The following is a 14,746-nucleotide window of genomic DNA, read 5'->3' on the forward strand; positions in this document are numbered from 1 at the left end:
GCTTGGCACACAGGAGGAGTTCAGTGAACTTTGTTGAATAAATGAATTAATAAATGAATAAACAAACGAAACAAAAGGATGACTCCAGCTTGGGCTCTCACACTGCATCCTTCCTGGTCTCCTGCTAGCACTCTTAGCCCTCTGTAATCAATCCTACAGTCTTCAAATCAATAGCTTACCTAATATAGGTCTGATCCTATTGCTGCTCAGATTAAAAACCTAAGTGGCTCCCAACTGTCCAGTGAGGGATAATGGTTCTAAGGGATGGTGTCAATATCATGCATAATCAGGATACCCTTTTCTAAACTCCATCTCTACATACTGCTTTCTTATGCTTTATTCTGTATACCAGTGTCTCTCAAACTTCAGTCATTTATGGCTCCTTGTTAATGGGAAAAATTTTCTCAATGGCTCTGAAGGTCAAATCCAAGGATCCCAGTTTGATAAACACTAGGAAACTGATATCCTGGACAATAAAAATGTTTTTTTTTAATTACAGATTATTATTGGTTAAAAAATCTTTTGATATTATAACTGAAAGGAAAACAAATTTCTAAAATCTTCATATACTCTGTATCCCTTGAGAATAAATCCATATACCCCAGGTGCAGAAATGCTGCTATACAGAAAAGAAGCTACCTACCCATCCCAGAAGAAACCTGTGCTTACCTGCCTCTCTGCCTTCGTTTTTGTTGTTCCTCTACCCCAGAATATCCTTCCCCTAACTATAGTTATCAAAATTCTATTTACCCTTCAGTGCCTACTTTAATTATCACCTCCTTTGTGAAATCTTCTTTTTGAGATCCTCAGCCAAAACTTCTCTCAGTCTCTTGTGGCAATGCTATAAATCTTCTATGGCATTGCCTATTAATACATTATTTTTCCTTTTGTTATACTATTATTTTCCCATGGTTATTATAGCTCCTGGATAGCATGAAGATTATTCTCTATTTATTTACACAACAGTTAGTCCAGGATCTTCCATATGACAACTAATAAATGTATACTCAATTATTTACCATGTCAGGGGAAAAAATGCTACTATAAACATGACCCTCTGATTTTAAAAATGGAACTGTTTACTAAAAGCTTATTACCAAACATATATAATACACTCATAACAGAAAAATGTGGGGGGGGAAATTTAAGTTATTTATATGATTTACCTTCTTTTAAGCATTAAGTCTGATACAGGTATGCACCTTAGACCAGTTCCCAAAACCATAAGGAAGGATGTCAGAAGCACAGTTATCCGAAGACCTAAAAGAAAACAAAAATATCTGGATTCTTTTCTATTTTCTCTTCAAGTAAGTCAATGTTAAGAACAAAGATTTTTTTACTCAATCATACTGGTATTATATTCTAATATGGCTTTTCTCTGTAACTCCCAACATGGGAAGAGAGAACTCTACACGCTGAAAATGAAATGATTTTAACTTTAAGAGAAAACCTGAATGATCACATCAAGGACTGAGTAAAAAGTTCTATGAGCTCCAGATTTTTGAAATGAATGGCTAATAATGCTTTGTTCAGATATAACACTAAAATATATAGAAAATAATTTAAAAAGATATTTTGGTTTTACATCTCAAATAGAAAATTTCCAATTTTCAAAGGCAAGCTGTTAATTTAAAAAGTCTAAACTGCCCCATGGTTTTTTTTTTTTTTTAACATGATAAATTATTGCTTTAAATTTTCTCAAAAAATGACAAGTGGCTATTATTTTATCTCACAATCAGGACAAATTTGTTATAGGGTCTTAAGAGATAGTCCATTAGAAATCTTTGATTATTAATACAATAGTATTAATACAATAGTATTAAATGTTGTTTTATCAGATGGCTTTCACCTTATAGAATGATGTTTAAAAAAAAAGAGAAAGCATGGTTTAGGGTTTTAGAAGATAATGTGGATCAGATAGCTCTTCCCTTTGTATCCCAAATATGATCAACTACTTTGAAAATGTGTGCTAATGGTCAGTTATGTGGATAACAGGGCAAAAGAAAATATAAAATGTAAAAACAAAGTAACCAAAAACAGATGCAATAGTCTGGCTGTGGCTGAATAATATAACAAGGTTCTATCTTCCTGTTGGTGGAATGCTGTGCTTTTCTTAGCACTAAACTAATGCTGCCTTACTGTTCTGTAGCAGCCCCATCTCAGAGGTGGCTCATATGGAATATGTGGCAAAAGTAGCAACATTTCTTCCAATTTTTCCCAGACCCAACACCCTTGAAACCATTTCACAGTGAATAGACTTAAACTGTTTAATGCAAATTTTCTCTCTCTTTTTTTTCCCCCCCAGAGTTTTCTTTTCTTGGCAGAAGGGAGATGGTTAAATGTTTGGTTTCCAAAGGGCTTCTCTGCTTGAAGGAAATTGAAAGTCAACAAAACTATAATTATGCAGATTAAACACAGCAAGGAAAATAAACTTGAGATTCAGATCAGGCACACACACGCTACATTGAGGATAATTTGTGACATGAACTGAGTTAGCTTTATATGATCTGAATATGATTAATATAATTTGGCAGAAGGAATAACATAGAAAATTGTGCTGCTCAAGAACAAGTAATGCATACATACTGCTCATTTACTGCTTCTACTAACAACCCAGATTTTAAAACCACATTACAGCCACAGGAAATAAATAATTAATAAAAAGTACATTCATAGTCATAAATACCCTAAACTTGCAAACTGTTGCTCTTGTAAGGTCATACTGAGTGCCTTATGAGATAGCGGATAAAATTTTATCAATTTCAGTCTATAAGGCTCAGATTCTACATTATGTTTATTTCTTCCTAGTATTTGGTTTGTAATTAAGGTAAATGGCCACCAAGTGGGCAGTGGGGCATTGTGTATAGCCCTAAGGTCCAAATAACTAGGTTTCCTATTACTATTGCTCAAAGCTAGCACAAAACAACTGACATAAACTTTCAAGAACAAAGAAGTTGTGAAAAGCTGATTACTATAAAGCAATCTTACAGGCACAGCTTGTGGCTTTCTTATTTTTAATTGTTGCCAAATATTACCCAATCCACCTCAACTGATGCTCAGTTTTGAATAGAATGCTTTCTTGCTTTCTTGATCTCATTTGAATTTTGACAAGGCAGGACTCTGTAGTTCCATGTACTCAAAAAGACAGCAACTGACTCTGGCAAGAAGTATAAATTCCCCAGGAAAAATATGCTCATGAGCCATCTAGGACCTTCACATAAATAAATCCCAAGTGATTACAGTACTAGGATGTGAGTGCAAAAACCATCTGATGAAAGGTACAGGAATAATTTTGGATAACTAAATATGATAATAAGAATAAATTCTACTCAAATATGGCATCCAGACTTTGCAGGAAGCCCCTTTCCAATGGATGATGGCGCCTTTGCTGGGAACCTACTGGGTACAGGAAGACAGTCTCCACATCGGTGCCTAAATATCATGATACAAAATTGAATGCCCCCCAAAAAAACCCAACCCCACTCCACCACACACACACACACACACACACACACACACACACACACATACACACACAGTGGATGCATGGATATAAGTTTTATCTGGTAAAACTGTCCTCCTCAGGCTCCATCAGCTGGAGTGAAGATAAGCTCTGATTGCTCCTGGTATAGACCACTTGTCCTTATACCCCACAGCCAGAGCCTCGCCACCGGGATCTGCCTCCGAGACTATGAGGACTACTTACATTGTGCCTGTTTTCCTGTTTACACTAGTCAAAAAAGACCCAAGATTCACCGGTTACCCTTATCCCAATATGGCTTCACACATCCTAAAATCTGACCTCATCTCTGCCAGGGCTTGAACTCCCAAAATCTTTCCACTGTGCCTTCTGGAGCTCTCAGAATCTGCAGATCAGTGGAATCCCTACATTATCAAGCTCTTTCATAAACACTGTCTTCACCTTTTTACTCCTCTGAAACCTCTTCCCTGAGGACACTGCTTCCCCAGCCACTTCCAGATCACTGTTACTCTCTCCTCTCTAAATAAAGCTCCCAGTCTCTTCTCTCCTGATGCTTTGATTTTCTCTGGTTGAAGCAGTATGATGATGATGTGCCTTGCTGTAGTTTTATTCAGGCTGCAATTTGTTCTGTGTGGTTTTGTTTATGCTGTTTCTTCTACTAGGATTATTATATTTCTGGATTTAAGGATATCAACAAATTTGGAAACTTTTCTGGCATTATTTCTTCAATCTCTCCCTCCTACCCCATTTCATCTTACTCCATGCCCTCTTCCCTTCAGTTCAGTTCAGTCGCTCAGTCGTGTCCAACTCTTTGCGACACCATGGACTGCAGCACCCCAGGCCTCCCTGTCCATCACCAACTCCTGGAGTTCACTCAAACTCATGTCCATCGAGTTGGTGATGCCATCCAGCCATCTCATCCTCTGTCATCCCCTTCTCCTCCTGCCCCCAATCCCTCCCAGCATCAGAGTCTTTTCCAATGAGTCAACTCTTCGTATGAGGTGGCCAAAATACTGGAGTTTCAGCTTTAGCATCAGTCCTTCTAATGAACACCCAGGACTGATCTCCTTTAGAATGGACTGGTTGGATCTCCTTGCAGTCCAAGGGATTCTCAAGAGCCTTCTCCGACACCACAGTTCAAAAGCATCAATTCTTTGGCGCTCAGCTTTCTTCACAGTCCAACTCTCACATCCATACATGACCCCTGGAAAAATCATAGCCTTGACTAGACGGACCTTTGTTGGCAAAGTAATGTCTCTGCTTTTGAATATGCTGTCTAGGTTGGTCATAACTTTTCTTCCAAGGAGTAAGCGTCTTTTAATTTCATGGCTGCAATCACCATCTGCAGTGATTTTGGAGCCCAAATAAATAAAGTCTGACACTGTTTCCACTGTTTCCCCATCTATTTCCCATGAAGTGATGGGAACACATGCCATGATCTTAGTTTTCTGAATGTTGAGCTTCAGGCCAACTGTTTCACTCTCCTCTTTCACTTTCATCAAGAGGCTTTTGAGTTCCTCTTCACTTTCTGCCATAAGGGTGATGTCATCTGCATATCTGAGGTTATTGATATTTCTCCTGGCACTCTTGATTCCAGCTTGTGCTTCTTCCAGCCCAGCATTTCTCATGATGTACTCTGCATATAAGTTAAATACGCAAGGTGACAATACACAGACTTGACGGACTCCTTTTCCTATTTGGAACCAGTCTGTTGTTCCATGTCCAGTTCTAACTGTTGCTTCCTGATCTCCATACAGATTTCTCAAGAGGCAGATCAGGTGGTCTGGTATTCCCATCTCTCTCAGAATTTTCCACAGTTTCTTGTGATCCACACAGTCAAAGGCTTTGGCATAGTCAATAAAGCAGAAATAGATGTTTTTCTGGAACTCTCTTGCTTTTTCGATGATCCAGTGGATGTTGGCAATCTCTTTTCATCTGTGACTCTAATTATACATGTATTAGCCACTTAAAACTGTACTGCTCACTGATACTTGTGGGGTTTTTTAAATCATTTTTTTCATCTGTATTCTACTCTAGATAGTATTTATCACTCTATCTTTAAGTTTGCTAATCTTTTCTTCTACAATGTTTAATCTGCTGTTAAAGCCTATCTAGTGTGTTTTTTCTGATTTCAGACACAGATTACATCCTCATCTCCAGAAGTTTAACGTTGGTCTTTTTTATGTTTGCTGTGTCTCTCCTTTACATGCTTTCTTCTATCTTCTTGAACACATTAGTATATCTATTTACAGTAGCTGCTTTGATGTCCCTGCCTAGTAATTTTATCATCCATGCCATGTCTTGGTCTGTTCTACTGATTGCTTTTTCTCCTTTTGAAATGTTATATTTTCCTGTATCTTTGCATGCTTAGTAACTTTTGATTTGGATGTCAGGCATTCTGAATTTTAACCTGTTGGGTGATAGATATTTTTCAACTCCTTTAAGCATTTTTGAACAATGTTCTGGGATATAGTTTCTTTTGATCTTTTCAAGGAGTACTTTTAAGTTTTATTAGGTGGAACCAGAGCAGCCTTTAGTCTAGAGCTTGTTAGTCATTACTGCTGAGGCAGCACCCTTCTGATCATTCAATCCAACCTCTTATGTATTATGAGGTTTTCCCATTTTGGCTGTTGGGAATGGGAACTATTCCCAGACTTGCATGAACTGTGAGAAGTGTCTGCCTGCTCCTTTCTGGTAGTCCTTTTCTCAGACTTGAGTAATTTCTTCATGTGTAAACTGCTAGTCAGTGTTCAGCTGAAGACCCAAGAACTCCCTACAAATCAAGAACTCTCTCTCAGTGAACTCTTTTCCTCTCTGGTATTCTTCCCTAAGAATTCTGGCTATGGTGGCCTCTTACACATCTCAACTGTCTCCTCAACTTGGAAAACTGTGGGGCTCTGTTTGAACTCCGTATCTTTGGGTGAAGCAGTTGTAAGGATCACTGTCCTGCTCTACGTATTGTCCACAGTGTCTGAAAACCACGGTTTCGTATACCTTGATTTTGTTTTCTGTTTTGAGTAGTTTAAGACGGAAGAATAAATCCAGTTCCTGGTGCTCCATCATGGCCAGAAGAGCCACTGACCCAGTTCTGACTGCCATGCTCACCACTCCCAGCTGTGACTGCCTACAGACCACCACATACCTGCCTCCACCTCATCCACCCTCCAGGCTTAAACCTGATTTGGCTCATTATTACTTCTGAGGACATTATATCTTTCACAAATCTGGTGATTTCAATGCGAGAGATGACCTTTTCAATACCCAGGCCTCTCAGTCCCCTGACTTCTTATTCCACGATCATGCCCTCTACCCTACCTTGGTTGTCCACTCTCTTGGTTAAACTCCAACCTCATCTTTACCATAACTGCATCCATGACACAATCCCAATTTCAAGCATCCCATTCTTCAACCATGAGCTTCTCTCCTTCCCACTCATTCCTTCCAGTACTCTAAATTCTTCATCCACTGGGGATAACAATTTTGGAGCCTACTACTTTTTCTCATCCATCTCATGCGTTTCTTTTTCTCCTTTACCTGGTTTAGATTCCATGGTCCACTGTTATATCACTCTCTACATAATCCTCTACTCTTTGCCTGCACTTTGTTAGTTGTACACATTTGGCAAACTGCACCTCTGGTGATCTCTCTCTTTGCCAACTCTGCCCATGCCTGTGCTTGCCCAACAGAACAGGCAGGAGGGAGACACACCGACCATGCTAACTGGTCATACTTGAAATCAATGCCCAGTCACTTAAATCAGTCCCTCTGAGCTGTCCAACAATCCTACTACAATTTCCTAGTCTGTGTATTCTCTCCTTTCCTAGGAAATAGTATTACAATTTATCACATCTCTTCAATTTTCCAAGAATTGTTCTCCTAGCCTTACTGTCAGGTGGCAATATTGTTCCTTATATTCTGAGAACTATAAACAAAGATAACTCCCACAAGCTCCTAGCACCCACCATCTGCATCTGTAATCTATACGTTCTTATCATTTCTTTCATTACTATTGAAGAATTAGCTGTCGATACTTCTTTCTATGGCCAACCTATCTACTTGTGCTCTTGAGGACTGCATCCCATTTTGCTTACCCAAGGATATGGCTACAGCAGTTCCTCCCCCTCCCTCTAGCATTGTCAATTTCTCCTTTTTTTCTGGATCCATTAGGACACTGCATTCCAGAGAAATGCCTTAATATCTCTTATCTTTAAAATACCTTCTCTCACATTTCCCCCTGGCTACTCCTTCATTTCTCTGCTGCCCTTTACAGTGTGTTTAACATAATTGTCTATACTCTTGAACTTACCCCCACCACTCTAATGAGACTATTCTTTTAAAAGACACCAAAGATCTCCATGTTGGTAAATCTAAGGCTCTACTCTCAGTCCTCACTAGCTGGTTCTTCCTTATCTCTCCAAGCTCTAAATGTTGGAATGCCCCTGGGCTGTCTTCTTCTGAAGCAACATCCCTCTCCACTGGTGACCTCACTCAGCTCCAAGACTCTAAATACCACTGCTGCTGCTGCTGCTAAGTTGCTTCAGTCATGTCAGACTCTGTGCGACCCCATAGAAGGCAGCCCACCAGGCTCCCCTGTCCCTGGGATTCTCCAGGCAAGAACACTGGAGTGGGTTGCCATTTCCTTCTCCAATGCATGAAAGTGAAAAGTGAAAGTGAAGTCACTCAGTCATGTCAGACTCTTAGCGATCCTATGGACTACAGCCTACCATGTTCCTCCGTCCATGGAATTTTCCAGGCAAGAGTACTGGAGTGGGGTGTCATTGCCTTCTCCAACTAAATACCATTACAGGTTGACAAAACACAGATTTATTGCTCAGGCAATAAACTGACAGTTTCAGCTCAGTTCAGTTCAGTCACTCAGTCATGTCCGACTCTTTGTGACCCCATGGACTGCAGCACACCAGGCCTTCCTGTCCATCATCAACTCCCAGAGCTTACTCAAACTCATGTCCATGGAGTCAGTGATGCCATCCAACCATCTCATCCTCTGTCGTCCCCTTCTCCTCCTGCCCTCAATCTTTCCCAGCATCAGGATCTTTTCCAATGAGTCAGCTCTTCACATCAAGTGGCCAAAGTATTGGAGTTTCAGCTTGAACATCAGTCTTCCAATGAATATTCAGGACTGATTTCCTTTAGGATAGACTGGTTGGATCTCCTTGCAGTCAAAGGAACTCGCAAGAGTCTTCTCCAACACCACAGTTCAAAAGCATCAGTTCTTCAACTTAGTCTATCCTATATCAAATAGGCATTTCAAATTCTTGATCTGAAGGCCAGATTCATGATCTACCCCCAAAATGCTCTTCCCACAATCTTCTACATCTCAGTAAACTGCAGCTTGATTCTCCCAACTACTAATGCTAAAAAAAGTTGAGAAAGATCTTAGAATCCTCCAATTTCCTCATACTTCATCTCTGCCTATACTGGTAAGTCTACTTTCAACATGTATCTAGAATCCAACCACTTCTCAAATCCTTCACTACCTTCATGCCAGTTGGAAGTCATCATCAGCCCCATCTGAGTTGCTCCATTACCCTTCCAACTGGTCTCCTTGCTGTGGCTCTTGTTCTCAAGATATTAACAGAGTCATCATTTTACCCTCCTGCTCAAACCTTCCAGTAGAGTGAATCCTCCTCACATCTTCACCACCAGCATCCTTACAGTGGCCTTAAGGCTCAACTCGGCCACACAAGCCTCCTTTGAAATTAATGCCCAGTCACTTAAAGTAGGCCCTCTGAGCTGCCCAACAATCCTTCTACAATTTATTTCTCTACTATGCATCTTCTTCAGATATGCCAAAAAAGTTTATGACCTTTGTCTTTGTCCCAAACAGTCTTATCCAGAATTGCCAAGGTGTGTTTCTTTTCCCCTCAGGTCTCTGTTCACACACACATGATCAGTAAGGCCTTCCCTGACAGTCTAGAGAAAGTATTACCCAATCACATCCCCTTTCTCCCCTGCCCGACTTCCATTTTTCTCTAAAACATTTATCACCATCTGACACACTAAGCATTTAATTTTACTGTCCTTTGGTGCCTGGACCTCCTTATTAGAATGTAGGCTCCATGAGGGCTATGTCCCTAGAGCTCAGCACACATTTGGGTGCTATCTCCTTGAAATTTTCTTCACTGGCTTCCAGGGTACACATCGACTTTTGGCTCTTTTATTATCTCACTAGGTAGTCCCTTTTTATCTCCCTGCTGGAAAATGAAAAGTGAGAGTACAAAAGTGATCTCAGGAAGATAACTGGTCTTCTACTAAGTTGGGTGGGACCCATGACCACAAGACCAGACAACTACCTACCCTCTAGGGAGAGAGATACCCAGGGATGCCAGGAACTTACTTCTATGTATGCAAAAGCGACCCCATGAATCGCAGCACGCCAGGCCTCCCTGTCCATCACCAACTCCCGGAGTTCACTCAGACTCATGTCCATCGAGTTGGTGATGCCATCCAGCCATCTCATCCTCTGTCGTCCCCTTCTCCTCCTGCCCCCAATACCTCCCAGCATCAGAGTCTTTCTCAGTGAGTCAACTCTTCGCATGAGGTGGCCAAAGTATTGGAGTTTCAGCTTCAGCATCATTCCTTCCAAAGAAATCCCAGGGCTGATCTTCAGAATGGACTGGTTGGATCTCCTTGCAGTCCAAGGGACTCTCAAGAGTCTTCTCCAGCACCACAGTTCAAAAGCATCAATTCTTCGGTGCTCAGCCTTCTTCACAGTCCAACTCTCACATCCATACATGACCACAGGAAAAACCATAGCCTTGACTAGATGGACCTTAGTCGGCAAAGTAATGCCTCTGCTTTTGAATATGCTATCTAAGTTGGTCATAACTTTTCTTCCAAGGAGTAAGTGTCTTTTAATTTCATGGCTGCAGTCATCATCTGCAGTGATTTTGGAGTCCAGAAAAATAAAGTCTGACACTGTTTCCACTGTTTCCCCATTTATTTCCCATGAAGTGATGGGACCAGATGCCATGATCTTCGTTTTCTGAATGTTGAGCTTTAAGCCAACTTTTTCACTCTCCATTTTCACTTTCATCAAGAGGCTTTTGAGTTCCTCTTCACTTTCTGCCATAAGGGTGGTGTCATTCACAGAATCGGACACGACTGAGCGACTGAACTGAACTGATGCAAACAGGACGTGTGCAGTAGGACAGCCAACAAATGAAAGCAGAACTGGCTTTTTTCTACTGAAAAGCAAGGGAATTTTAAATTTCTTTTCTGTTGCCCTAGCCAACAGAAAACATAAAATAGAATTCACCATATAGTCATAGAAACGCTGAAAGAACTCCTAAAGTAACTTATTTTATAAAGAAAATATGTGTGTGTGTGCTCAGTCATGTCTGATTCTCTGAGACCCCAAGGCCTGTACCCTGCTATGCTTTTCTGCCCATGGAATTTTCCAGGCAAGAATACTAGAGTGGGTTCCCATTTCCTATTCCAAGGGATTTCCCGAGCCAGGAATTGAACCTGTGTCTCCTGCATTGCAGGTGGATTCCCTGCAATGAGGAATCTCTATAAAGAAAACAGCTTAAAAAAAAAAAAAAAAGGACTTTTCTGGTGGTCCAGTGGGTAAGACACCATGCTCCGAATGCAAGGGACCAGGGTTCAACCCCTGATCAGGGATCTAGAGTCCACATGCCACAACTAAGAGCCTAAATGCCACAATTAACAATTCTGTGCATGGTGTAGCCAAATAAATAAAAAAATAAATATTAAAAAAAAAAAGAAAACAGGTAGTCCCTAATTTATCTGGCCAAGAATAGTAGATGTAATTATATATATATATGTAATTATCATATATATAGTGAATATAATTATAATAAAAAGGATAAAAATTAGCATTTTTCTACCTTAAAAATATAGTTGGCTAAATTTATGGAATAATATTGAAAAATGCTCCTGATAAAAAGTTAAAAGAAACAATAAAATAGCATTTCCCCTTAAGTTATACAACCTGGTAAAGAATGACAGAGGAATTGTCACAGATTGAAGATTAACAACAAATAACAACTAAATGTAATTTGGGACCCTCAACTGAATCTTAGAACAGGGCAAAAAAAAGAGAGAGACATTTGTGGAAAAACTAGTAAAATCCAAATAAAGTCTAATGTAGTTTAAAACAAATAAATCCAAACAAAAGAAAACCCCATTCAGTACAAGAAACTTTCTCGGCAACTAGCACATATCTCTGCCTGGAAGTTCCACACTTTCCAGGGCTGGATACTTTCATTGTTAGAAGGTTCTTTCCTGTATTCTTTTGAGTTACAGCTTCTTGTAACTTCACTCAGCTTAGTTCTTCCTTCTAGAACTAGGCACATTAAGTCTAATTCCTCATTTAACACATATTTATATCCTGCCTCAAGTTTCTTTTTGAAGCTTGACACACCCAATTCCTTTCATTTGACACATTATGATTTTTATACCCTTTACATTCTTGTCACCCAACTTTTAAAGGACTCCACTTGGCCAATGGCCTTTCAAAAATTAATGCCCAGAACTGAACATTAGAAGCATGTCAAACCATTTCTCTTCTTTTAGATACTACACTTCTGTGCCTAAACTTGTCCTCTACTTTTTAGCAGGTACATCATATTGGCCATGAATCATTTATCCATACTTGTGTGGTATAGTTCAACGTCTTAACATTCCATTTTTCTCCTCACAGAATCACACTGGCAAGTGGTAAAGTGAGATGTCTGTCCAGAGTATTCTCTAGGAAAAGAGAGTCTTCATTCATCTGTAAGCTTTATCTGAAAGTTAAAAATCTCAGCTGACACTTGCAGGTGGTCACATACACACACTTTAAAGCTGCTGTGCACCCTTTTCCAGAAACCGAAGCGTCAGGTCCTGAGTTCCCCAACAGCTCTTCCTGGGCTGGAGTCATCTATTATGGAAAGCCACCTCATTACTTCCTTGTATCTGGGCATCATCATTCTATTTTCTGACCTGTCACCCTCAACACCCCCAAACACCTTTGAAGTCAAAGCATCAGTCATTTTTGTCAGATGTAGAAAACACACAGAGCATGTGCATGGGATGCTCTTATATCCACACATGCAGAAACCTGAACACCCAAAGGTCGCCTAATCCCTGCTGTTGCATAATGGGCCTTGATTTAAAAACAAAACAGTATCTGCAAAGAAACCTTCCCTTATTTGACGCTTTGGGGACGGAGGGTTCCTAGTCAGGCATGGGATGCCAGCAACACTCGATCACCTCATACAACCTCTAACACGAAGCCGAGGGAGGCGGCTCCCCCAGGAGTAACATCGCTGGCGGGGCTCCCGGGACCCCCTCACCTCTCTTGTCCAGAAGCCACATGAACGCGAAGCAGGGCAGGAAGCCGATGGGCCCCCAAAGCACGAGGAGCGCGATGTCCCAGCTGGAGAAGCCGTAGGCCTGGCGCGCCGAGTTCTGGATGGGGCCCCATGTGTTCCAGACCAGGCCCTGCGCGAACCCCAGCAGCGAAAACAGCAGAAGCACCAACCAGCGGCGCCCGTACACGCGCCCGGGACTTGGGGCTGCCGCTGGCAGTGCCGCAGCCGCCTCCCGGCTTCTCCAAGCAGCCCCCGGCGCAGGCCCGAGCCCCGGCCCTAGCAGCGGCTGCCGTTCCTCCTCGCTGCTCCAGCCCGAGCCCATCTCGACGCGCGGCCCGCGGGGCCACCGCCCCGCACGGTCCGGGTTGCCGCCGACCAGCCCCGCGCGGCTACTGCCGGGCTAAGCCGAGGCCGAGGTTGCTTTGGTCGCCCGGGGCCTGCCGGCCGCGTTGCTGCGCCTGCGCCGCGCTAGCCGGCCACGGGCGGGGAGGAGGGGCAGGAGAGACCGGAGAGGAGGGGGCTAGGGTGCGGGACCCGAGGTGTTCTGTCTTCCGGCGCTGGAGCGGCAACCTGGGCGAGAGAGGGAATGGAGCCGGCGTCCCAGAGCGCGGACCGGGAGGAGCTGGAACGACCGGGAGGAGCGCCGCTGAGCCTGGGGAAAAGGGAACTCCCGGACAGGCTGTAATAGAGGAGGTTGGGCGAGGAACCTGGATTGTTGGAGGAAGTGTCCAAGTTTACGTCATGTGCCCAGTAAACAACTCGAAGATCTCCGGTCACTTAAGCTAAAGCTTGTTTCTATATTGGGTTAATTCTCAATTCTGAAGGATTTGTAACTTCGGGATTTAGAGCGGGAGATAGAATAAGACTGACGCGTAGTAGGAAGGATTGCCGCATGAAAATCGTTTTTTTATGTACAGTAAGTACTGTCTTATTTCGTCAGACGTTTTTCAATGCTTTACATACCCAAAGAGGAAATTATAAACAAGTCATTTAATTCATATAGAGAAGATACAGATCTCTTTCTACTCTTTTGCCTGTCATTATTAGGAGGACAATAAAGATATATTTATTAAACCTGAAAGATTTTTGCCCCCAAATGACCTAGATCTATCTCCAGTTATTATGATTTTGACTAGATGAGTAAACGAGAAGACGGGAAGTTGTCGATCTCTTGATCAAGCAGGCAATAGTTGCATTTATTTTGATATACAAATACAAAGGTCTGACAGCTGTCGGTTAGTGTCCTGAAAATCTAAGTCAAGCGATATGGCTTGTTCAGGGTTGGAAATGAGTCACAAGGAACGCAATTAAAGCACGTTAGCCTGAGGCTCACATTACCGGCAGCCACGAAAACCAGGTGGAGTCTTGTTGCTGCCAGAAGGGCAAGAGAGATGGGGAAGAGAAGCGTGAACTCTCCCAGTATCTAAGGCTATTAAGAGTGGCTGCACAATAAAGCAAACGCAGAGCCACCTTCCACTGCCTTGAGCGCCACAAAAAAACAAACTATCCCCTAAAACTCCAATACCGTTGGGAGGAGGAAAGCGCCAAGGCGAAAACGAAGGACCTGACTAGGAAACGAGGAGAAGCAGAAGCGAAGCCAAGAAACAAAGACAAAAAGAAGACAACGGTTTGGAGAATGTAAGAAGGGTCACAACCGAGACCACGTGCATCCATTTCAAGCACCCCTGAATCAAAACAAACCTGCGTGGCCCCGCCCACTCCCCGTCACGTGACGTTCACGCTCGTGCAGTTTCCGGAAGAGCCCGGTAGCAACCGCTTCACCGCCGGAGTTTTGGCCTCTCTCAGACCGCTTCCCGCTCGGTTTCTCTTTTGGTTTGGGCTGAGCTAGCGTAGTGCTTGCCATGGCAGCAAGCCCCGGGGCGATCACTAATGCGGTCTCTGCATCTGGAGGTGGAGAGGAGGAAGG

At 42.3% G+C, this 14,746-nt stretch overlaps 2 protein-coding genes across 6 annotated transcripts in view; one reads left to right on the forward strand and one right to left on the reverse strand.

Moving 5' to 3' along the window:
- Positions 1-13,462, reverse strand: part of SLC49A4 (solute carrier family 49 member 4) — a 97,980-nt gene extending 84,518 nt beyond the window's left edge. The window contains exons 1-2 of the mRNA XM_040250437.1: positions 12,802-13,462; positions 1,167-1,260 (exon numbers count right to left, since the gene is read on the reverse strand). Coding sequence (XP_040106371.1) covers positions 1,167-1,260; positions 12,802-13,141 — 434 coding nt within the window. The 5' untranslated portion in view covers positions 13,142-13,462. The remainder of the gene's footprint in view (positions 1-1,166; positions 1,261-12,801) is intronic.
- Positions 13,463-13,550: 88 nt separating this feature from the next.
- HSPBAP1 (HSPB1 associated protein 1) overlaps positions 13,551-14,746 on the forward strand; it is a 56,044-nt gene continuing 54,848 nt past the window's right edge. For 3 of the 5 annotated variants that reach the window (XM_040250413.1, XM_040250417.1, XM_040250425.1), the window contains exon 1: positions 13,551-14,745. In XM_040250413.1, the coding sequence (XP_040106347.1) occupies positions 14,682-14,745 (64 nt within the window). In that variant the 5' untranslated portion in view covers positions 13,551-14,681. The remainder of the gene's footprint in view (position 14,746) is intronic. The other 2 variants (XM_040250414.1, XM_040250415.1) reach the window with 1 other exon arrangement.

This window comes from Oryx dammah, unplaced genomic scaffold, assembly GCF_014754425.2.
Source record: "Oryx dammah isolate SB20612 unplaced genomic scaffold, SCBI_Odam_1.1 HiC_scaffold_2, whole genome shotgun sequence".
Lineage (NCBI taxonomy): Eukaryota > Metazoa > Chordata > Mammalia > Artiodactyla > Bovidae > Oryx > Oryx dammah.